This window comes from Penicillium antarcticum (assembly GCF_028974205.1).
Source record: "Penicillium antarcticum strain IBT 31339 chromosome Unknown utg000006l_segment0_segment0, whole genome shotgun sequence".
Taxonomy (NCBI): domain Eukaryota; kingdom Fungi; phylum Ascomycota; class Eurotiomycetes; order Eurotiales; family Aspergillaceae; genus Penicillium; species Penicillium antarcticum.
The window spans coordinates 1,456,294-1,479,866 of record NW_026695304.1 but is presented as its reverse complement, the minus strand read 5'-3'; the positions used below and the strand labels follow the sequence as shown (position 1 = coordinate 1,479,866).

Here is a 23,573-nt window from a genome sequence, read left to right as displayed (position 1 = left end):
GTGCAGAACAATTGGATAGTTACTCCCACGACGATGTTTAGGTATGACCTGTGAATAAGTACAGTATACCGTACAGTATGCTCACCACATTGGAAGATGAAGAATTTATTTGAGAATAAAATGCCGACTTCGTCCATTTAACCATATCCCGTGATTCATAGAATGTTCTATCTACAGGGCTATGAAAGCCCCACTATCGATCTAGAAAAACCACTGTTAAACTAGCTCCGTTTTCGATCTCGTAACTATCTCTTACTATCCTAAGAACTGTGCTTCCAAGCCGCGAATGTCGGCAGAAACTTTGTGTTACCTCGTAAGTTGACGGACAATTCTTTGTTTCTACATTTGTATGTGGTTTCTATATGACCATTTGGTCAAACGCGTTGTGAGGTTGGCGAAGGAGCACATGTTTTTATCCACTCTTACACCCAGGTCGCTGAAGGCGCCGAGTATCACCTGTTACAGGATGGATCGAAATCAATTTCACTACTTGCTCACAGGAATTCTTTCTGGAGCCCTCTTTCGACACACACTATACCTATTCAAGTTTAGCCCCCCTCATATTGGCAGGATTCCAATGAAGACGGGAATGATCTGATTCGGGTAAAAAGTAACAGTCATGTTTATCGACAAAAGTTTCGAGATAAGAAGAAGTTGCCAGTTTGAATGCCTTGCTGTGAAATAGGCACTTTGCTACTACACAAAGTCCAACGGTCAATATTATAAGAGCTGGGCTAACAGGACTCTCTTATCTGCATCTTCATCAAACTTCTGCTGCTGTGCTCGGTCCTTTCAATTCTTTTTTGTTCAGCCGCATCTCGTTCCTGCTGGCTGCGCTGTGCCCGTTCCGCTGCTTTTTGTTTGGCTTCTTCTTTTTCCTGCTGGCTGCGCAGGGCTCGATTCATCTTTCTTTGTTCAGCCTCGTCTCGTTCCTGCTGCCTGCGCTGTGCCCGTTCGGTTGCTTTTTGCTTGGCTTCATCTTTTTCTTGCTGGCTGCGCAGGGCTCGATTCGTCTTTCTTTGTTCAGCCTCGTCTCGTTCCTGCTGGCTGCGCTGTGCCCGTTCTGCTGCTTTTTGCTTAGCCTCATCCCGTTCTTGTTGATGATTTTGTGCCCTTTCAATGGCCCTTTGCTGAGATTCATTGGTTTGTTGGCATAGCTTCGCCCACCGGGCCGCTTTCTGAGTAAGTGAACTCTCAATATCCTCGGCCATTCTCGCAATATTCTCCAGTCTTCTTTCCAGTGCGGTATTCTGAAGCTCGAGCATATGTCGGATATTTATTGCCTTTCTTTCTTGCGGCACATGACTTTGAACTCTCTCGTCGCTAAGTTGCTGGATACTTGGTCGGGGAGAAGCTGCTTGTGGCGGATAGGGTCCTCGAACATCCCAGAATGTCTGAAGAAATTGGTCCAACTTTCAACGGTAAAGAAGTCAGTGGGGTTGATCAGGGAGGAAGGGGACGACGTATTCAAGCATACTAGTCCACCAAACGATTTTTGAAAAATTGGTCCGCCGAGACGTTTTAGAATTGTTAACACGTTCTGGGCACTCCTTGCAAATCTAGCGATAGTAATTGCGTTCACTGGCACTCGATGCACAGCGCAATGCCGTATTTGACGAATTCCATGCAAATCAGAGCAGAAAGATTCCCGTTCCTTTTCTGATATGCCACGGGATTGGAAAATCTCCTTGTGATGGAAACAAAAATACTCGGTAACTTTTTCTGAAAGCCGACTTAGCTCTGCCGCCTCGGGGCAAGACCAGTGACATTCATCGGCTAGGGCTGGAGCTATAGAACGACAAATGTGATACAAGAAAAACTCTAGTTCCTTCTGCCACCGACAAAGGAGACTGTATCTTTTCAAAAAGCTACGCAAGATGAGATATCAAGACATGCGTGGAGCATAATAGACTTGCCTTGCGTTAGTAGCGCTTCTTTCTGCGAAATCTGGATCGAAGTAGCTCATCGGAGCCATCTTGGTCCATGATAAGCAGTACTCGAACCTTTAACTGTTCTGTCAAGGAACTGAGGAATGTGCGACCTTCCTTAATACCGATCATTCTTTTAAAACTGAGCGCCATTCAATGAATATGATATGCCACTCAACTAAAATGACGTGAAGACTCTTTGGTGGAAATTAGCAATTCTGAAAAGAAGTACGTCACTGTACCACTCAATCCTTTCCAGATTGAAGCCTACGGAGGATAATAGTTCCGGTGGATTTCAGACGGCAGTTTGATTCGAGTCGATAGGTTGAAGGGGTCCGATGCTGAGGAAAGGCCTGCTGTATAGGTTTTATGGTCGATGATGGATGGAGATGACATCCTGACAGTGGCTGCCAGAAGGCAGGGATATATCATATGACTGAGACAAGAAAGAATCAATAGCAGTAGCACTTCGCACTTCTTACTCCGTATGAAACCGCGGAAAATACCAGGATGTTTTAACCTTTTATACCTTCATGTCCTGGCTGCGCCTCACCTGGCTCACTTGGCACCATGACCATGCCCAGGCGCCTAACATTTTAGAGAGAGTACTTACATCACTGCTTGCGATAGAAAGTAAAGTCTATTTAAACGTGATCGTAGTACCAGCTTCAAGTCTGGCGACTGAGGTGGCATATTTATAGCGTATCGGCTTTTGACCAGCTCTGGTGAGGGTTTCTTACTTGTCGTAGCGTATGTCTGTTTTGTACGCTGCTCGAAGTTAGTATGGGACCCCGCTTGCTTGGAGAAATGATCATGATTGATTTGCTTCTTGCGTCTATTATTGACCTCTTAGAAACCCCGGGTTTTATAGGACTCGAAATCGATGCAGCATACCTTTGCGTCTTAGGAGTGCCCCACTAAACTACTTTCATAGGTGCTGATCAATGTCGAGCAGTTAGATAAGAGTGATAGCAATAAAGCTTATATCGAGGATGTCAATTCAGCATTGAACTCCCTCGCCGCTATGGATATTATACAACTTCCGGCAACAGATGATCCCAACTTCAGTTTTCCACAATCACTCTTTGATCGGCACATCTTGGCCACGGACCCAGTTCGAAAACTCCTTGCGCTTGGCCTGTTATTTCAAATGTTAGCTTTTGTACCCTTCTTCGCTCCCAGAGTATGATCATCATCCGACGGTGGATCAGAGTCACAACATGATCCAATACGGCGCATAGACCACTCAGACCAGCTCCGAGATTATAAATCAAGAGACTCACCCGAATATCCCAGAACGCATAACGCTCTTCCAGACTTAGGAACGGGTTGCGCGCCCCGCCGTCCCGTTCAATCGCGCCAGCCCAGTCGCGCCAGCTGACGGGCTTCAACTTCTCTGCACCAAGTACGAGACCAATTGATACAACTAGAACGGAGACGAGAGTTTCAACGATGATATCGTGAGGAAGGACGGTGGAGGAGATGTTGCTGTAGAGTACAGTGTGTTCGTGGGCGGAGTAGCCTCTGCAAGACGGGTTGTTAGCTTAGCTCGGGCTATGATAGAGCCGACGGGTCTATCGGATTTGAGGCAACATACGCATGTCCGAGCAGGACGAGCCCGAAGAGCGTGACAAGGCGCGACAGGAAGCTCATGGTGGGTTGTGAGGGTAGTTTGGGGGGTTGCGGAGTTGGGGCTCGGTGGCCAGGTTTTGTCGGTGCAGCTGATCTGCTCCGTATGTGAGGGATGTAGTAGAAGTCCGTGGTATGAAGATTCGAAATAGAAAGCCGAGGACCCTGGGCTGGTGGACTGAATGCTTGTCGGAAATTCGAGGTGCAGTCCGCCCGACCATCCCACAGTTTACATAATCACGACTAGGGGCCGGAACTATGGAGCATTTGCTACTTTTCCTTCAATCTTATACTCTTTTGTCTATAGCCTTTCAATTTTTCTTGATTTAAGATACACCACTAGATATACTAGTACATTACTGATGCTTACATATTGTACTCCGCGGTGATCGTTCGTGGTCATTTGGCTTCACTATGAACGGTCTCATCACTAAGCCAGTCATGTAAACACAGCAGTTCTGCGTGTTTAGGTCGTTTACGCCGATTGTTTTGGGTCGTATTTCAATAAGCAGCTTATTGTACAGCGTGATACCTTTCATGGCTTTGTATAACTAGGCAACTGTATATGACTCGTCAGTATACATGCCGATGGTGATTCTGCTTCGGTATAGAGAAGAGCCTACCCTCCGACTTCCTGGCGCTTCCGTGGCTATACCCTAATTATACTCAGATAGATACTTCATAGGTGGAAAAGGAAAACAATCAGTTTGGTCGTTCTATTCTTACTTCAGCCTGCCTTGCGCTATGACAGCAGGACATGTTACCCCAGGACAACCCCAACTTGACCGCCTCGTAAGTTGGTCGTCCCCTTACTTCGTAAATTTTCAATTGAGATATCCCTCATATATATAACCTACCTTGTAACTTTCATTAGGTTCAAACTTATTCAACTACAATGTGCGGAATCAGCGCCGTCCTTTCGCTGGCAGGGTACCCCGCGCAATCGAACGGGGATCGCTTGTCATCCCTCGAGCAGCTCGGCAAGAGTCTGGATCTTGTCAAACATCGTGGACCAGATGCACGTGGTGAATGGGCCAACGAGGATGGTAACGTTTGTATGTGCCTTATGTCGCTTTTCGCCCGTCGAAGTGAACAATCCATCCCTGTTCAGATTACTGAACTCTCCTAGATCTGGGCCACGTTAGACTCTCCATTGTCGATCTTAGCCCGCAGGCAAACCAGCCCTTTCATGATACTGCGAATGATGTCCACGCAATCGTGAACGGTGAGTTGTACAATGACGAGTACTATCGAGAACTCCTGGGCAGTGAATATGACTTCCACAGCAAGAGCGATTGCGAGATCGTCTTAGCTTTGTATAAGCACTACGGGCTTTCTTTTGTGTCTCATCTTCGAGGCGAATTTGCTTTGATCTTGTGGGATGCCCGCAGAAAAGTATTCATTGGCGCGAGGGACCGGTATGGTGTCAAGTCTCTCTACTACACCGTTGTGAATAACCGACTTCTTGTGGCAACTGAAATGAAATGTTTCCTTCCCTTTGGATGGGAGCCGGAGTGGGATGTTCAAGGTATTAGAGAATGTGGCTGGATGTTCGGTGCTGGGACTATGTTCAAGGGGGTCAAATCAGTGCGTTGGATCTTCCTTTGACGAATGCCTATTACTGATCAGTACTAGGTTGCCCCGGGGCATTATATTATCAGCAAAGGGCTCAACCATATTCAGAATGCAGCTTACTGGGATGCTGAGTATCCTGACAAAGTGAGTACCGTTCCTTAACAATCGGGATTCACCGCTTAACCTGAGATAGAGAACACCAGAGCTTCGATCAGAAGCCGAGATGATAGAGGGAGTACGAGATCGTCTAATGGAAGCTATTAAAATTCGCCTTCGGGCTGATGTGCCCTTAGGAATCTATTTGAGCGGGGGAATTGACTCATCCGCAGTGGCTGGCATGGTAGCTCATCTCGTTAAGGAAGAGGGTGCCCGACTTGGCAATGATGAGAGCCAACTTCTCTCACGAATAAAATGCTTCACGGTGCAATTCGACAAGGATAGTGGCGCTGACGAGTCCGGTACAAATCTCACAATACCTTACTAGCTTCCAATATTGGAAAACTAACATCACTAGATATCGCGCAGCGTACCGCCGAATGGCTCGGGGTAGATTATCACCCCGTATCCGTCAACGAAGAAACTTTTGCTGCGATGTTTGAGGATACTGTTTGGCACAGTGAAACACCTATGCCGGACACAAATGGCATGGGAAGGCTCGCCATGGCTGAGGCTGCTAGATCGCACGGCATTAAAGTGATATTGACAGGTTTATTTCCCCAACCAGATCTTTTATTGATCTTATTCTAATAGCTTGTTCAATAGGAGAGGGATCTGACGAGCACTTTGGAGGATATAAAGACTTGTCGAGCGATTTCTTGCTTGAAAATGATCCCTCATGGCCCTCCGCGCCATCCAAAGAGGAGATCGCAGAATTAGCAAAACAGCTCAAAGCCCTCTATGCAACTATGGCCAAGGACATACCCTTAAGTAGAACTAGGGCTCCGGAGTCGACTCGTCGAATGCTGAACAATACCTCAATCTTGACATTCCTCTCATTGGTCGGCCGTATGCCCTTTGCCAAGTGGACAGACATATATACAACCACGTCGCCCGAGACTGCACAGGCAGAAAGCTTAGATGGACGTGTTCGAGACGCTATTGCGAACAAGTGGCATCCACTTCACACAGCGGAGTACCTCTTCACAAAGGGCTTTTTTAGCAACTTATTACTCCGGTATCTCGGTGATAATATCGATATGGTCCATAGTGTCGAGACTAGACCTCCGTTCCTTGATCATCATCTGACAGAATATGCGAATAGCCTCCCACCTAGCCTGAAGATCAAAGTGTCCACGTCAGATAGGTCACTTACGGAGAAGTATATCTTGCGAGAAGCAGTTCATCCCTTCGTCACCGAGGAGATCTATATGCGACAGAAGAAGCCATATATTGGACCGACCAATTTCCAGGAGAATGGGCCGCTTCATCGGTTGTTCCTTCGTCTGACTACTCGGGAAAATGTTGATGCTCTTGGGTTTGTGGACTACGAAGAAACACAAGAAAATGTTCGCAAGGCATTCCAAGATAAGGATCACTGGTCTTTGCGGGCTGCTTTCTCTGTTTGTCAGTTTATTGTGCTCTCGCAACGATTTGGGGTCGCTAGAGCTACGGCTCCATCCTTGTGCCGTACTTGCTAGGTAGCTTTCAAGAATTTGGCGGCAGTTGGATCGACAAAAACGCAGATTAGCCATTCCAGATTGTATGGTTGCCAAGGAGGGAGTGTAGTCTGAAAAATAATTCTTATCGTAAGCTACTGAAGTTCACAAATCTGAATCATAACAAAAACCAAATGCTTAATCAAAGAGAATAGCCATTGAATCGATGTATAAGAGCTCTCAATTATCCCGCTCCACCGTTCGTAGATTCTGAGATGAAACTTGCTTCTTGTCAAAATCCTGATGTTGAATAAGAACAGTCAAAAGGAAAGAGCATGTAGCGATGGCACAACAACTAATCCACACAGTACGTAGGCTATCTGTGTAAGCCTGCTGAATGGACAATTTAATGTGGTCATTCTTGATGGACTTGATGGCCACAACCGCACTTGCAGCATTTTTGATATAAAGATGGACCAGATCTTGAGGGATGTGATATTTGGGGAGGTTGGCTTCCATCCTGTTCTGAAAAATGGCCTCCCCGATAGCAACACCAAGGGCTTGACCCAATGCCCGAAAGAAACTAAACATCGCCACTGCTATTGGTAGATTTTCCGAAGACGATGCGGCTTGGATGCCATACCCCATTGATGTAATCACAAGACCGAGGCCAATGCCTGGAACCAGGTTAAGACAGACCCATTGAGCAATGCTCCTGTCAGTCTCAAGAAGGACAAGCAGGCCAAGCCCGAGAACAGTGATCATCCAGTCAGACCAAACAGCCCATCTGTATCTGCCAATTTTTGTCATGATGATAGCCGAGACTGTGGTGATAGAGGCGATGGTGAATGTCTCTGGGAACATTGCGACGCCCGCGATGATTGGGTCATATCCGAGGACTGCCTCGTAATAAAGGGGGATGTAGTACAGAGTACACCAAATGATCAGGCCGAGGGAAATGGTGCAGATGTACATCACGGAGATAGTACGATCCTGGAATACAGAGTATGGTATCATAGGATCTTTGGCCACATAGCTTTCGTATAGAACAAAGGTCACTAGACCAACAACACCCAAAACGAGAGGTACCACTGTATGCCATGAGTCCCACTCATACTCTAGACCTCCCCATGTGAGTGGTATCAGTAGAGAGGTTATACTGCTCACAAAAATGACAGAGCCACCGTAGTCTACGATGCACAGCTTTGCTAGAAGCTTTCCTTCCGAAAAGTCGTAGGTCAAGGAATATCAAGATGAGAATTGCCCCAATGCCAACGAGCGGGAGATTGATATAGAAGATCCACCGCTAGATCATACTCAAGTTAACACGCACAACTTGCAAAGACGTCGATGGATATCATCAATGATGTCTTACCCAGCTAGCCTTTTGAGCAAAGCCTCCTCCTAGTACTGGTCCTATAACAGACCCAACGCTCCATGCTGATCCTAGATATGCAAAGTATAATCCACGGATTCGCAGAGGCATCAAATCAGTCATGATGATTTCGGCGAGGGAAATGATGCCGCCGCCACCAACTCCTTGAATGCATCGGCCAATGAGTAAAATGGCGAACTCATTGCTGGCTCCTACAACAGCCGCCCTAACGAAAAAGAACACCAAAGCTAGGAGCATCAAAGCCTTTTCACCGAATATGTTCGATAGAGATGCGAAGGTTGGCTGGAAAACTGTTGTATGTTAGAAGAAAGAAATGCATGCAAAAGTAACACCACTGCAACTTACCGGTTGAGCACAATAGGAAGGACGTCCCCCCCCCCAAAAGGCTTCAACGGTTGTTGCACCAAGATCCTTTGAAATGATCTATTGCACGATTAGTGTACCAAGACGATGTGGGATCGGATCCATCATACGGGTAAAGCAACGGATATGGATGTGCCATCTAAAGCAACCATCAGAGTCAAGATAGTGAGAGCAATAAACATGACAGTCCCCTTTCTTCCTAGAGAAAATTTCTCTGTGAAATCTTGGTCACCGGAAGATCTGGAGCCTGATGCATAATTCCCAGCCTCTAGACTATGTGAAGATTCAGGCATCCTGACGACACAATTGAAATTATAATGTTTCCCGAGACATTTGTGTTGCCATTACAGACCAGTAAAAATAATTCAGCGAGAATAAATAAAAGGCGCTTATTTTACTATCGATTATGACGTATTGCCTTAAGCTTTCACTTGATCCCTTTGTTGCTCTCCCCCTGGTTGAATGCAGGTCTGGACTAGCTATCTGCCAGTAAGTTGACCAGGGTAGTATCCGAGTCACTGGAGTTCTTTTTTCTTCGGAGATTCCAGTACGAAATGCCCAGCCGGGTTGGGGGGTACACAGGATTCTATCCACCGTATATATGACGCGCAGCAAGGGATTTTGTGTCAATATCAAACGCCGGGCAACATGCTTGTATCACTGAGAAAGCATGCCGGCTATGTCTTGGCATCCGGGATATGGTTTGAGACTATTGCTATAATACTTCTTGCTCCAAGTCACTAGGAGGCTATGATTTGAGCATTGCGGATTGACTGCTTTGCAAGATAAGCGAATGTACCGTCAGTCATTTCTTAGAGACCTTTCGTCTCAACTTTCTCTGGTAGACTCTTTTCAAACACCAATTATCTAAGAAAGGTATGACAATGGATTCTTCAAGTGCCATTGGCAAGGATCGGCATCAGTGCCCACAGTACCTGTCTGACAGAAGTATAATATACATTCCACGGCGTTATGAAATCATGCAGATCATGATAGTAGAGGCTTCTATACATACAGAATCCTGGGTTTTCACTGTGCACAGGACCATGGCTACTGGATTCTTGAACCCGGAGACGAAGGGCTCGTGCTACTACATGTGGCGAATCCCACCCAAGAGAGAAGTAATCACCGAGATTAAGAACTTAAATTGAGAATATATGATCTGTAACAATAGCTCAGATATGATGAGATAATGGCTCACTTGACGGACGGGAAATATAAAGGTAGGGCTGTTTTCTGGTAGCTACACAGCTTCACGAGCTTCTTACTATCCACTTCCCAGCAACGAATACAATATGTGGAAGTACTACGATGGCAAGGCCATTTTGGTTACTGGGGGCTCTGGCTTTCTTGGAACTGCTCTGGTGTATCGCTTGCTCACACAAACATCTGCCAGTCATGTATATCTACTCTGCAGAGGCGGGACAAAGTGAGCTCGAGTTGGAGTATCAAGTCTTAGAAGAAAAGTAATTGACAGGTTGTCTTTAGAAAACTTGAATTGCGATGGGCCGAGTCACTACCCAAGACAGCTATCCAAGATCTTCTGGATATGAATCGTATCTCCACTCTGGACGGAGATATCCTCCAACCAAACATGGGGCTTCCGGAACGCGATTTGACTACACTTCAAAACGAAGTCAATATTGTCATTCACGCCGCTTCATCTATCAATCTGGGAAAGCCCTTGAAAGGCCTTGCCGACTCTATCACTGGAGCCAGTGAAATGATAGCTGAATTCGCACTGACGTGCTATTCCCTCGAACGCTTCGTATATGTCTCGACTGCATACTCAAATTCACACCTGCTACCATTTGAAAAGGACATTGATGTCCATGTCAACGAGGAGATCTACGAACCAACCAATCTAGACATCACAACTGAATGGATGGAAGTGAAGAAGCTCGGAACCAGCATGGTATACGAGGACCAAAACTTCCCGTGGGCCTATGGCTATGCAAAGAACCTCACAGAGCGACTACTCCAACGCCGTTTCGCCAAAGCCGGTGACAAGCTTCTCATCGTGCGTCCATCTATCATTGGACCAGCTCAGCACTTTCCATTTCCTGGATATAGCGTCCCAATGTCAACACCCACAACACTGGTTGTGGCGGGGATGATACTAAGCCCGAATCTGACTATAAAGGTTGCAACCAAGTCAAAAGACCCGGGAAGGGAATGTAATCTTGATGAAGTTCCAGTCGATGTGGTTGTTGATCGTATGCTCTGTCATCTCGCAATGGGAACAAGTGGATGTATCCATGCTGTCAGTGGTCAAGAGTCGAGGGTTAGACTGTTGGCACTTTGGGATTCTATCCTTCGATTGCGTCGGGTACCTTGGCCGCGTTACGCTGCTTTCAAGGATGTGGATTGGAAGTCTTCAGATCAGCACCCTCTTGCTCGGCTTTATGCTATTCTTGGGGCCTCTTATTGCTTTTCGGAGAAGAAGACTGTAGCTTTGAGTCGGGATCCTCTGGTGAAAGAATGCTATGGGCTGCAACTCTTCACAGAGATCGATATGGCAGACCAGATGTTGACTCGTACGAGAGACATTCATCAGGTCATGCGCCGGTTTACTCATAAGAGCATTTGGGTGTGGATCATGGCTAATGTCTTCTATCGTGGGTTCAAAGGCAGACGAGGTATAACTAGGGAGAGGGAAGAAGAGATATAGTTTCCTGTGACTGTATGTCTATAGAGGAGCAGTCAAAACGTTAATGTCGTTGGTTTCGGGGCTCGAACTTATATATAGCTCAATATAAGCTCGAATTGCTAGCTTTGTTTGATGCTTCGGGTTTCCTTGCCCTAAATGAGGAGCCAGGTAGCACTGTTTTTGAATGTCTTCCAGCAAATTGCGACCTCAAGCGGGTCTCGGTGCCCAATGGTTGCGGTGCCCAACATATATAAGTGGGGGGACATTCACATTCATAGAATTGGAAAGATGCCCATGGTAACTGTGGAAAGTTGGCCCAATTGCTTACTTTTTTTTAACTCAATGTCTACAACGATTTACTTGAAACAAATTGGTCGTGAATTTTTGATTTTTTCATCAATGACCGGTCATGTCCGGACCAGCTTTCTAGTTGGTTTCGTAAAAGACTTCCTTGACATCACACATTTCCATCACATCCTGCTTCGTAAATGGACATCGCAAATTTAAAGCTTCTGCATGGCAGCGATATCGGTGGACTGGACGTGGTCCTCGAACTCCTCAATCTGGCCCTGGAGCTCGTCGGTGGAGACCTTCTCGTCCTCAACGACCAGGTTGATCTGGAGCTTCTTGATACCGAAAGCGAGGGGAACCCACTTGGAGGCACCCCAGACGAGGCCGTCCTTCTCAATGGAGCGGACGTTGGCCTCGAGCTCCTCAAGGTTGGTCTCATCATCTGGAAGAAATTGTTAGAACAGATTTTACGAGTGTAAAAGACGATAAACATACCCCAGGGCTTAACCTCCATGGTGACGAGGGACTTGGCAGCGGGCTTGGGCTTGTTGGCCTTCTTGGCCTTGTACTCCTCGAGACGCTTGTTACGCTCGGCAACAACCTCGGGGTCCTCCTCCTCAGAGTCGGAGCCGAAGAGGTCCTCATCGTCATCCTCCTCGGGCTTGTCCTTGGGGTTGGAAGGAAGCTCGGTGGTCTCGGGGCCGTAGGCGGTGAAGGCCTTGGAGGAGTCACCGGGGAGGGTGGAGAATTCGCTCTCGTAAGAGGCGATGTGCTTGTACCAGCGGGCGGCGTGGGGGTACTTCTCAGGGTCGGGGGCGCCGCTGAAGGCCTTGAAGGTCACGACATCGGCCTGGCTGGGGGAGGAGCTGTTGAATGGTCAGCGATGGTCTTGTATATCGAATGAAAATCAACAATGTTGCATAGTAGCAAGATCAGAGGTGGGATTGCTCCCTGGTTCTGTAGTCATCCAGCGGGGTCTTAATCCGCCTCCTAAACACGGACCAATTTTTCTCATCATGAAAGCAAGGAGTAACAAAAGCAAAAAAAAAAGAGATATTAAAAGGGGGTCTTACCCAACAACGTAGGACCGAGTGGACAGGAAGTGGTTGGCCACTGAGGGGCACAGTCAGTCACCAATTGATTCGAACCAAAGAAAATCTCAGGGGCGCCTACGAGTCAGGCCGGCATCAGAGACAAAGTCGGTGAAACCCATTGTGAAGAGAATTGAAGTGGTATCCGGGGGGAGGAAAAGAGAAGGATGATGTTGGAAGAAATCGAGGGGTTAAAAGGGGAGGATTTTTTTCAACGGAAAATCTTCGCCGGAAAAACGTGGGACGGTCAGGTGACTGGTGACGGTGGTGGTCCAAGCTTCCTAGCTCGTCCGCCACTCAACTTGAACGCGGTGGAGCATTCGAGAAGCGTCGCGATACTCCATGGTGAGTATTAAAGCTATGTGACTACCTCAACACCCCGAGTAGCCCGCAATCTTCATCATGGCTGCGCGATTGTCCATCACTGCTCGCAGTAGACTCCTACGAGCTCCTAATCTAGCTTCAGCCCGTTTACTTACTCCAATTGCTCGTTCGACACTCCTCCCCCGTGCCTCGTCTGTTCTCCTCCCAGTTGCCAGCGTCACCCCAATCTCGGTTCGCCACTATGCAAAGGGACGCCCACACCCTCCAGGCGGTACCCATCGCATGGACATGAGTGGAGGCGAGGAGAAGTCCGCTCTCGAACAATATGGTGTTGACCTTACAGACAAGGCAAAAGCTGGCAAGCTAGACCCAGTAATTGGACGAGACTCAGAGATTCATCGAACGATCCAGATTCTATCCAGACGAACCAAGAACAACCCAGTACTCATTGGTGCTGCTGGTACTGGTAAAACTGCCGTTCTTGAAGGCCTGGCCCAGCGGATTGTGCAAGGAGATGTCCCGGAAAGCATCAAGAACAAACGGGTCGTCTCGCTGGACCTTGGCTCGTTGATTGCGGGTGCCAAATTCCGTGGTGACTTCGAAGAGCGCCTCAAATCCGTACTCAAGGAAGTAGAGGACGCCCACGGAGGTGTTATCCTCTTCATTGACGAGCTTCATACTTTGCTGGGTTTGGGCAAGGCTGAAGGCAGCATTGATGCTAGCAACTTGCTCAAACCTGCACTCTCACGAGGCGAGCTTCAATGCTGCGGTGCCACCACCCTTAATGAATATCGATTGATCGAAAAGGACGTGGCTCTCGCTCGACGATTCCAGCCCATCTTAGTAGGTGAACCGTCAGTTCCCTCAACTATCTCCATTCTGCGTGGTATCAAGAATAAATATGAAGTACACCACGGTGTCAGAATCACAGATGGTGCTTTAGTTGCTGCCGCCACTTACAGCAACCGCTATATAACCGATCGATACTTGCCTGACAAAGCAATTGACCTCGTTGATGAGGCTGCATCAGCACTGCGACTGCAGCAAGAGTCGAAGCCAGATTCCATCCGGGAGCTGGAGCGTGACATAACCACCATCCAAATTGAGCTCGAGTCTCTTCGTAAGGAAACCGATGTTAGTAGTCGCGAACGACGAGACAAGCTCCAGGAAGACCTCAAGACAAAGCAAGCGGAGGTCGGTGAATTGACAGAAGCCTGGGAGAAGGAGAAAGCTGAAATCGACACCATCAAACGTACCAAGGAAGAACTGGAACGTGCTCGATTCGAACTCGAACAAGCTCAGCGTGAAGGAAACTTCGCCAAGGCCGGAGAGCTGAGATACTCCACCATCCCCGAGCTCGAGGGCAAGCTACCCAAAGAAGGCGCTGAGCAAGATGCTAGGCAACAAACTTTGATCCATGACTCCGTTACTGCGGATGACATTGGCAACGTTGTCTCTCGGACTACCGGCATTCCTGTCAGCAAGCTCATGGCTGGAGAAGTAGAGAAACTGATTCATATGGAGGATACTCTCCGAAAGTCAGTTCGTGGACAAGACGAAGCTCTTTCGGCAGTCGCAAATGCTGTTCGGATGCAACGAGCTGGTCTCAGCGGCGAGAATCGTCCCCTGGCATCTTTCATGTTCCTTGGTCCTACCGGTGTTGGAAAAACGGAACTTTGCAAGAAGATGGCCGAGTTCCTCTTTTCCACTGAAACTGCGGTTGTGCGATTCGACATGAGTGAATTCCAAGAGAAGCACACAATCAGTCGCCTTATCGGTTCTCCTGCTGGATATGTTGGCTATGACGATGCTGGACAGCTTACCGAGGCCGTCAGACGCAAACCTTACGCTGTTTTGCTATTCGATGAATTCGAAAAGGCGCATCGGGATATCTCTGCTTTATTGCTACAGGTCCTTGATGAGGGGTTCCTGACTGATGCCCAGGGCCACAAGATCGATTTCAAAAATACCCTGATCGTTCTGACCTCAAACCTTGGTGCCGATATTTTGGTTGGAGCAGACCCCATCCACTCGCGCAAGGAATTCGGTGACGCAGAGCTGTCTCCCGACATCAAAGCCGCAGTCATGGATGTCGTCCAAAGAGCTTATGCACCTGAATTCCTGAACCGTATCGACGAGTTCATTATCTTCAAGCGCTTGTCGCGGGAGGCTCTGCGTGACATTGTCGATATCCGTCTCAAGGAGCTGCAGGCCAGACTTGATGACCGCCGCATGACCCTCCAGGTTGACAATGAGATCAAGGACTGGCTCTGCGCGAGAGGCTACGACCCTAGATTTGGTGCTCGCCCTTTGAACCGTCTGATCTCCAAGGAGATTGGAAACCGGCTGGCTGATAAGATCATCCGCGGTGAAATTGTCTCTGGACAAACTGCTCGCGTTTCTCTTGATGAGACCAAGTCTGGACTTGTGGTCACCACCCAGGAGGAATGAATGATGACATGACTGGCGTTTTTTTGTTGCATATTCCATTCGGTAGTTGGGTTTCTCTTTTGATTCTTTGGCCATTCCATGTCCTCTTCGCATATCCCTACTCATACAAGTTGTACATCAATTCAAATTTGTCTCATTGGACATAGACTCCACTTATAAAAGGTGCCATAGGTCCTTCTACCTCCCTAGCTTCATATGACCTAATTGAGTCGCCCGAGGCATTTAAAAATGGACGAAAAGACGAGAAATAGGTGGAGATAGAGGGGCCAACCCAAGGCCATAAATGCCCCATGAAATAGTGCACTCAATTTAAATCTTCGTATAGAGACTGTCTAATACTTGTCTAATACTTCATAGGACTGGAAACGGATTATGACGCCAGTTGTAGTATGTAAACTGAAGAACGTGACCATGCACGGGATTGGAGCCCGCCATCATCTATCTTCAATTCCATCTCAAATCATCCTGATCAATCCCTGTAAACTAGTCAAAATGCCCCCCTCATTCAAAAGAAAATGGACATCCTCTCGTGCTCCAATCACACCTCATACCTCAGGACCACGAGGCAGAGGCCTATCGAGTCGAGCACCCAGCGATTCTAGCCGCCCTTCTCAAACTCCAATCCCATCATCAGCCAGACAATTGCGAACTCCATTTGCTACTGATACCAAACCCGAGACGGATTGCTTGATGGGTGCTTCAGACGATGACTTCGATGACCATGTCATTGTGGCTGTTGATATGAAGGACTACAGTACAGTTGGCTGCGCCTACTATTCAGCTGAAGAAGAGAAAATGTATTTGCTTGGTGACACCCGCTCTGGGGGACTGGAGACAATTGAGACATGTATATTCTTCCACCTTAAAATACTGGCTTGTTTTGCTAATTTGGTCATCTTCAGTGCTACTCCAGATCAAACCAACAGTGGTCTTGACGCCTCCTCGCGTTGATCTAGATGTGCAAAATCAGAACCACAATTTGGCACAGGAAGACGGTATACCTATCTTGCAGGCACTTGAATTGGTCGTCTATATTTCCATACTGATCATTTGAGCTGAGCAATAGTTTCCTCGGCCTATCTTCCATACCAGATAGATGTTCGTCCAACATCAGAATTCAACTATTCAAACGCAGAAAGCAAACTCCTTGGGCTGGACATTTCATCCAGTCATGAAGAATGCTTCCGATTTCTAGTGCCCCAGACCGGTCTTCATGGTCCCGAAGAGGTGAACCCAGAAGAAATGGGCTTCACGCTTCAAGGAGGAAGATTGCTGCGCATTTCAAGCTCTATCGACATGGAAAACCCGGTAACTATCGGCTGCGCAGGAGCCATACTCCAATACTTCCACCGACGAAGATCATCAGCGCTGACCTCCCCCGGAGGTGGAGTTGAATATCGAGTTCGAGCGCTGCAGATGTTCAATATCCAAGATACGATGTGGATCAACAACAACACATTCACTTCACTGCAGATCATCCAACCGGAATCGCACCCGAACATGTTCAATCAAGGCCCGGGTAGGAATTCGGCTTCCGGAAAAGAGGGACTTTCTGTTTATGGTCTCTTTCGCCGGTTTGCGTACACTCCTCAGGGTAAGGCAAAGCTCAGACAAACTTTCTTTCGTCCGAGTCTGGATTTGAACATCATTCGAGAACGACATGATTTTATCGGTGTCTTTTCTCGGCCTGAAAATCTCGCGGCGCTGGACAAAATGACCAAAGCTTTGAAACATGTCAAGAACTTGAGGCTTGTGATGATCAATCTTCGCAAGGGTGTTAGTACTGGCAGTGGGAAAATCACTGGGTTCAAAACTACTGTTTGGGCTAGTTTGCTTGCTGTATGCTTCCCGTCTGGTCTTTTTCAACCGATAATTGCGATGCTAAAGATATTATTAGTTTGCGTTTTACTCGATCGATATCCAGGATGCGCTACAGGAGGTCTCTGGGGCCGAGATTCTAGTTCTTCGAACCAAGGTCGTCAATACTATCACTCCTATCCCGTTCCTCCTATTGTGCTGACTCTTACAGGCTCTTCGCGTGTTTGAAGCAGCACAGCTCTACAGAGTGGGCCGTATGATCCAAGAAATTGTAAGTCTGTCGCGATTGCGCACCCGTACCACATCTAATCAGTATAGGTTGACATCGACAACTCAGAAGAACAGGGAAGAACAGTAGTCAAACAAGGGATTGACAGGGAGCTTGACAGAATTAAGGACAGATATGATGGACTGAACAGTCTTCTCAAGCACGTTGCCCTCGACATCGCCGCAACTATCCCTGAAGTCCTCGATCTCGATGTCAACGTCATCTATTTCCCTCAACTCGGGTTCAATATTACCATTCCACTCGATGATAATGGTGTGGCACTATATAGTGGCGTCGAAAATGAGTGGGAATTGATGTTCATCGCGGAGGACTGGGGATATTACAAGGACTATCGTATGAGAGAGATGGATAAAAAGCTAGGAGATATTTATGGTCTTATCTGCGGTACACCTGCTTCATTTATTCGATCCAGCTTTATAGAAGGCTAATACGTGTGACTTTTGCAGACAAAGAAATTGAGATTGTCTACGGTTTGGCTCAGAGAATTCTTCGATATGAGAATTTGCTTGTTGATGCATCTGATATCTGTGGGGAGATTGACAAGTAAGTGTTTCTGGCAGGCGAGTTGAGCAACACTAATATAACCTTTGCATTTATAGCCTTCTTGCACTCACGCAGGGAGCAAGTTTCTACAGGCTGACTCGGCCACGAATGGTTCAAGACAATATCATTAAGATCAAGGGTGGACGGTAAAAGCTTCAAATCCGAAACACTCTTGGTCGTTCTGACGAAATGCAGACACATGCTCCAAGAAATTGCAGTGCCGTCGTATGTTCCAAACAGCACATTTCTTGCTGGTGGGAATGTGAACACCAACAGCAATGATGCGTCTACATCTGATCACAATCCGAGTATGTTGATTTTGACAGGTCCAAACTACTCCGGGAAAAGTGTCTACATGAAGCAGGTAAGTAATTTGTTCTCTTAAAGCAGGCGACTCTCATACGGTGCTTTAGGTAGCTCTGATTGTTTTCCTGGCACAAATCGGAAGGTATTCATTACATCCTCGCAGATTCATACACAAGATATCCTAACTTTTATTGCAGCTTTGTTCCTGCAGATAGCGCGGAACTTGGAATCACCGACAAGATCTTGACCAAAATCAATACTCAAGAGAGTGTCTCCAAGGTATTTTAGAGCAAATGGGCCAAGGGATACGTTATGATTAACGTGCTCCTAGATTCAAAGCACCTTCATGAATGATCTGCAGCAAATCTCTCGCTGTCTGAAAGAACTTACGAGCCGCAGCCTTGTTATCATCGATGAATTTGGGAAAGGAACTAACGAGAGCGGTTTGTCCACAGTTCATGATAACTTTATTTGCATCTGTTAACTCTGATAGATGGTATCGGACTTGCCTGTGGAATTCTCGAATATCTCCTGGATCTTGAGACTGCCTCCAAGATCATCGCAGCAACCCATTTCCATGAGATCTTTGAGAATGATTTTCTTGCGCTGCGGCCACGGCTACAACTTGGACACATGGAGGTTCGAGTTGATGAGAAAGTTCAACAAGTTGAGGATCAAGTCACATATCTTTACAAGTATGTGCAATGCCGCTGGTTACTGCTTCGCTACTGCATACAAGATGCTGACATTCTGGATAGCTTTCGTAGTGGACGAAGTAACAAGAGCTTCGGCACAATGTACGTTTTTTGGGCTTCTTTGCCCAGTGTTTCGTCTAGCATTGAACTGACTAGTTCGATATAGCTGCGCAGCAATCAATGGCATTGACTCAGTTATCGTGTCTCGCGCAAACAAGATTGCCTGCCTCTTGGCTCGAGGCGAGAACATCCTCGCTGCATGCGCGGTTTTGTCCCCGGGGGAGATGAAAGAGCTTGAGCAAGCGGTAAGAATACGCTTTCTAAGATAGTACGTTACTAACTCAGCCCCGTCACAAGGAGTCACTCGCAAGGAGATTCCTGGAGCTTGACTTTTCGCAAGGTGACTCAGACCACAACGCGAAGGCGTTATTTGAAGGCTTGTTCAAAGTTTCGGGGCAATGATGGGACCAAGCTTACCCCGTAGTGGGGGAACCAATATGCATGCATTCCTTTGTATGCCTTACACTGAGGCAAGTCATCATTCATTGGCCGAGCCCACGTTATCTATCTATACTATTATCGGAGTCAAGACGCTACCTCACTCCACTCACCTTTCATTCTGTCAACTGGGGCCGAATCTAGCGAATTGACCCCTACTTACCCCGGCTGTGTGTACGTGTGGCGACTGTGTTTGCTGGAGGATTATGAGGCTCCTAATTTTCTTCAACCAAGTCTTGATTCTTATATAGCCTCAATATAATAACGATTTCAAGTGACTTTTACCTACGGATTACGTGTAGCTTCTATCCATGCCCTCTATATCACAGAATAGATCCACGTTACATCCGCCTCTAGAATATGGGGTCCCGTTGTGCGTGCCCCGTATGTCGCAAATCTCCGATTTGGTCAAGGTCTCGAAGCTACACACGAAGTTCGAGTAGGAGCTTATAACGCACACTTTTCTCGAATCTACGACCACCGCTAGTCGTAGTGGGGGGCTCCGTAAGCGCAAGGAAGTACAGAAGCGGAAACGACACCTTAGAATTGGTATATTTGGTATGGTCTAGCTAGAGGAATGCGTAAGTGAAGATAAGTTAAGGGCTGTCAAGGAAGTGCGCAAATCGGTACCCCTAAAGTTGACATATGGGCTCTCGGTGTAATAGCTTCTCCGAAAAAGGGGATTTGCTTGACTACTACAGAGGCAATTCAAAGCTTCCCTTTAGACTCGTCCCAATCACCAGTCAGCCCAGAAGCGGCATCCTTTCTGGTGGACTTGATGGCAGCACGGCCACCAGACCGGCCAACTGGCAGGGATGAGCTAGATTATTCTTGGTTGGCGCCTGTATTGCAAGACTCGAAGACTGATGGTCTCAATCAGCTCACTCCCAACTCAGGGCACACCTAATGCTGCTTCGCCTTCGCATATTTGCTCCGGATCCCAAGATTCTATGATTCCCGGTATATAGTTGATTTGGGCAACAATGTTCCAAGAACAATTCCCAAATTACAAATGACGCAGCATATATCTATCCCGCCAGCTAGTCTGGGACTAGACGGTGATACTTACAAAGAATTCGTCAATACTCTGAACAACGCTAGACTAGAGACTTCAACTCCAAGCCCTACAGTTGCTCCAGCGTCAGTAACCCAGTCACTCGGCTTCAGACACCGGATCAACCGCACAATCTCATGATAGCGGCTCTCAAAGTTGTGAGTCTAAATCCAAAAATCAGCCTCAGCATCCCCGTTTTGAGCAAATCACCAAGCGACACCCGCCGAAGATCTGACGCAGCGGCAATCCAAATATCGAAAGTTTCTTATCCAATGCCAGAACCTAAGACTCCGGGCTCGAGAAGTTCTAGTATGCATCAAGCATAGTCCAGCCCGGTTCGCCAAGATCAGACAGGCTTCTCGTGAGAGCTCGCTCATACCTAGACGAAATGGTCGCTCTCGGGATGTGCCTCATACTTCGCCGGTTTCACCTGATACGAGGTAGACTACTTCCATCACGGCCTAGGGAGTGGCTTAGGCTGTGCTCACGTTTGTAGTTCGGATACTACGCGGAAATATAAACCCCGGTCAATCGAAATTTCTCATCGTCCTCAATTTGCAGAGGGGTTGCCCGTGTTCCCGATACAGCCTGATAAAAAGACCAAGAGAATGTTCTCTTACTGTTCATGCCATGCATAGCTGCCATATACTGAGATCTCTTATCTAGGTCGAGGATAAGATCAAATTTGTAGCATGAAGAAAGTAACTGAAGAGAACAGTTTTGATCTTGGAGTTACCAGAGATAAGAAAACGGGGTTATATACACATCGAATGCCTGAGACTGCCCGCAGCGAACGCCATGAAAACATACATACACAAGACCATGAATTTTATGATCAAACAGCATTCACAGCTTGACACTCTTGACCAGGTTCTTCTTAATACCTGTAAGCTCACCAGCATAACCACCGCGGCCTTCACCACCCTTGTACAACTGCTTGGTACTACCAAGCTTCTTCTTCTTGTCCTCGTACTTCTTTCTCTTCTTGACACGCGGGTTGCGCGAGTCCTTGCTGCGCTTAGCCATGAGACCCTTGTTCTTCGCGATCTGGTATGTGATGGCACGCTTGCCATCAGGTCCAACCTCCTCCTGCTCGTACACTTGTCCGCCAAGGCGAGCAGCCTCGGCCTGAGCATCGGCGCGTGCCTGTTTGTCACCCTTACGCTGCTTGGAGCGAGCAGCCACCATGTCGTAGTATTCGTCGTCGTCGGTGCCGGACTTGTTACCGTCCTTGCGGAGCTCCTTAGCGACACGGTGGTCTTCTTCGTCACTGTCACCGCCAAGCTCCTGGTTCGCGTCAAGTTGCTTGCGACCACGCTTCTCAGCCTCGGCGTTGAGACGAGCCTGTCGGTCACGGAGACGTTCGCGGTAGGGAAGATCGGCATCTCCGCCGGCGTCACGGCCTGCGGCGTTACGCTTGTTGGCCTTCTGTGCAATTTGGGAGGTGTAGAAGCGGAGGGAGCGCTTCTGCTTGGCTTTCTCCTCTGCTTCGCGGGCTGTGAGAGCATCCTCGTCACCGAAGTCTGAGTCGTCGTCCTTGGCGGCTGCCTTAGGTTTCTGGGACTTGCGCTTGCGGGTAGGCTCAGTGACCAGGTCGTCAAGATCTGCGAGACCGGCTTCGGTCTTGCGAATACGTTCGGCGCGCAATGCTTCGGCTTCGGCCTGCGCTGCCTGGGCCTTGCTGAGCTTCTTCGACTTCTTGGTCTCTTGAGTCTTGGGTTGCTTTTGGGCTTTGGTGGGCTTCGTCTCGATTTCTTGGATTGACTCCTCGTCGGATTCGATGTCGGATTCTTCGATGGCCTGGAGATCCTTCACTGTGTTCCAAAGCTTTCGGAACTTGACGAGCGAGCCCATGACGGGATGTTGTCGAAGTTCGGCGGGGGTCATCGGGACATGTTCGTTGATCGCGTCGGGAGATGGGGAGGAGAGAAGCATGAAGTACATGCTGATGGTGCCAAGGTAGGCAGACAACGCACGGAACTTCACAACCTCGACCGGAGATGGTTGCGGCTCTTCTGTGGATTCGTCTTCTGTGGGGGAGGCGTTCGAGGCGGCATCTTGGAGCCCCTTGTAGGTGGACTGGAGGTCGATGAAGTCCTTTGCCAGTGGCTCAAACTCGGGGTATCTCGACTTCAGAATCTTCATCTTTTCTTCGGTGTCCATGTCATCGGTGATCTCCACTTGCGGTAGCACTTCAGTGACCACGCCGGTATTCTCCTCGTCCTCTGCGCCCTTGCCTGGTTCCATCCATTCGGACTCGTCGAACCCGAAATCGGCTTCATTCATAGCCTCCAACTGCTTCTTTTGTAGTCGCTTGGCTTCCTGCTCTTCCTCCAAAGCATCGACCTCAGTCTCTATCTGGTCTGCATTATAGAGGTCCTTCTTCGATGATCCCCAGGCGGCAATGCCTTCTTCTTCCTCGTCAGATTCGGCGCCATCCTTCTTTTTGGGCTCACCCATGTCATCGTATTCATCCTCTTCTTCCTCTTCCTCGTCATCCTCGTCTGAGTCCGCCTCGTTATAGCCTAGAATTTCTTCGTCGGAGGCTTCAAACATCTCCTCTGTGCAATGGTCAGACACTCATTCCCTATGGTTCAGAAAGAGGATATCCACAAACCTTGCTCGGCAACTCTGCGCCGTCTCTTTGCCTCTGGGCCTTCTTCGAGTAGAACATGGTCCCGGCCAGTTTGGAACTCATCTTCAGAGTCGTCGAAGCGCTCTTCAATGTCGAACTTGGTAGGCTCGGGAGCAGATTTCTGCTGAGCCGGACGGCCGGCCTTTCTCTTCTTGCTACCCATTGTAAGAATGTAGCGATAGTAGCGACAATGATCTATCGCGATAACCTGCGGACCTGAGATAAAATTATTTTTGAGCCTTCACCGCCCGGCGCTAGGCTCAAGTGGGGGTGTTTGCTCTGTTTGTAATTTGTGAAATACAAATACCAGTAATATTACACCAGCTCACCATCAACTGTCAATACCAGCCCGAACTCTGGTATCTCCATTTCACGCACCTCGCAGCGCGCGCTTTCCTCTCTTCAACGCAGCTGCCCATTCGACATGGATATTCGCGCGTTC

General features: G+C 48.0%; 9 protein-coding genes across 9 annotated transcripts; 4 read left to right on the top strand and 5 right to left on the bottom strand.

The window, feature by feature from the left end:
- Window positions 1-734: 734 nt before the first annotated feature.
- N7508_006632 (uncharacterized protein) lies at window positions 735-1,211 on the bottom strand (the record flags this gene model as incomplete). Its single annotated transcript, XM_058464698.1, has 1 exon — window positions 735-1,211. One exon carries the CDS (start codon window positions 1,209-1,211, stop codon window positions 735-737), a length of 477 nt encoding a protein of 158 aa, XP_058318551.1.
- A 1,795-nt stretch (window positions 1,212-3,006) lies between these two features.
- Window positions 3,007-3,581, bottom strand: N7508_006631 (membrane magnesium transporter family protein; the record flags this gene model as incomplete). The annotated part of the gene is made up of 3 exons (XM_058464697.1): window positions 3,007-3,066; window positions 3,212-3,452; window positions 3,526-3,581. The coding sequence occupies 3 exons, from the start codon at window positions 3,579-3,581 to the stop codon at window positions 3,007-3,009; spliced, it is 357 nt and encodes a 118-aa protein (XP_058318550.1).
- An 871-nt stretch (window positions 3,582-4,452) lies between these two features.
- Window positions 4,453-6,769, top strand: N7508_006630 (asparagine synthetase B family protein; the record flags this gene model as incomplete). Its single annotated transcript, XM_058464696.1, has 6 exons — window positions 4,453-4,612; window positions 4,687-5,144; window positions 5,193-5,276; window positions 5,326-5,590; window positions 5,647-5,838; window positions 5,895-6,769. The coding sequence occupies 6 exons, from the start codon at window positions 4,453-4,455 to the stop codon at window positions 6,767-6,769; spliced, it is 2,034 nt and encodes a 677-aa protein (XP_058318549.1).
- A 198-nt stretch (window positions 6,770-6,967) lies between these two features.
- Window positions 6,968-8,779, bottom strand: N7508_006629 (uncharacterized protein; the record flags this gene model as incomplete). The annotated part of the gene is made up of 5 exons (XM_058464695.1): window positions 6,968-7,818; window positions 7,895-8,033; window positions 8,103-8,405; window positions 8,469-8,546; window positions 8,597-8,779. The coding sequence occupies 5 exons, from the start codon at window positions 8,777-8,779 to the stop codon at window positions 6,968-6,970; spliced, it is 1,554 nt and encodes a 517-aa protein (XP_058318548.1).
- A 1,002-nt stretch (window positions 8,780-9,781) lies between these two features.
- N7508_006628 (uncharacterized protein) lies at window positions 9,782-11,201 on the top strand (the record flags this gene model as incomplete). Its single annotated transcript, XM_058464694.1, has 3 exons — window positions 9,782-9,915; window positions 9,975-11,125; window positions 11,182-11,201. 3 exons carry the CDS (start codon window positions 9,782-9,784, stop codon window positions 11,199-11,201), a joined length of 1,305 nt encoding a protein of 434 aa, XP_058318547.1.
- Window positions 11,202-11,639: 438 nt separating this feature from the next.
- On the bottom strand, window positions 11,640-12,640 carry N7508_006627 (translation elongation factor 1 subunit beta; the record flags this gene model as incomplete). Its single annotated transcript, XM_058464693.1, has 4 exons — window positions 11,640-11,869; window positions 11,923-12,293; window positions 12,501-12,540; window positions 12,601-12,640. 4 exons carry the CDS (start codon window positions 12,638-12,640, stop codon window positions 11,640-11,642), a joined length of 681 nt encoding a protein of 226 aa, XP_058318546.1.
- Window positions 12,641-12,920: 280 nt separating this feature from the next.
- On the top strand, window positions 12,921-15,293 carry hsp78 (chaperone ATPase HSP78; the record flags this gene model as incomplete). The annotated part of the gene is made up of 1 exon (XM_058464692.1): window positions 12,921-15,293. The coding sequence occupies one exon, from the start codon at window positions 12,921-12,923 to the stop codon at window positions 15,291-15,293; it is 2,373 nt and encodes a 790-aa protein (XP_058318545.1).
- A 492-nt stretch (window positions 15,294-15,785) lies between these two features.
- On the top strand, window positions 15,786-19,406 carry N7508_006625 (MutS family protein MSH5; the record flags this gene model as incomplete). Its single annotated transcript, XM_058464691.1, has 15 exons — window positions 15,786-16,140; window positions 16,196-16,288; window positions 16,360-17,132; window positions 17,191-17,271; window positions 17,323-17,382; window positions 17,430-17,784; window positions 17,847-17,943; window positions 18,000-18,089; window positions 18,139-18,307; window positions 18,357-18,391; window positions 18,447-18,528; window positions 18,581-18,692; window positions 18,743-19,046; window positions 19,111-19,249; window positions 19,290-19,406. 15 exons carry the CDS (start codon window positions 15,786-15,788, stop codon window positions 19,404-19,406), a joined length of 2,862 nt encoding a protein of 953 aa, XP_058318544.1.
- Window positions 19,407-21,342: 1,936 nt separating this feature from the next.
- On the bottom strand, window positions 21,343-23,294 carry N7508_006624 (something about silencing 10 family protein; the record flags this gene model as incomplete). The annotated part of the gene is made up of 2 exons (XM_058464690.1): window positions 21,343-23,057; window positions 23,114-23,294. 2 exons carry the CDS (start codon window positions 23,292-23,294, stop codon window positions 21,343-21,345), a joined length of 1,896 nt encoding a protein of 631 aa, XP_058318543.1.
- Window positions 23,295-23,573: the final 279 nt, after the last annotated feature.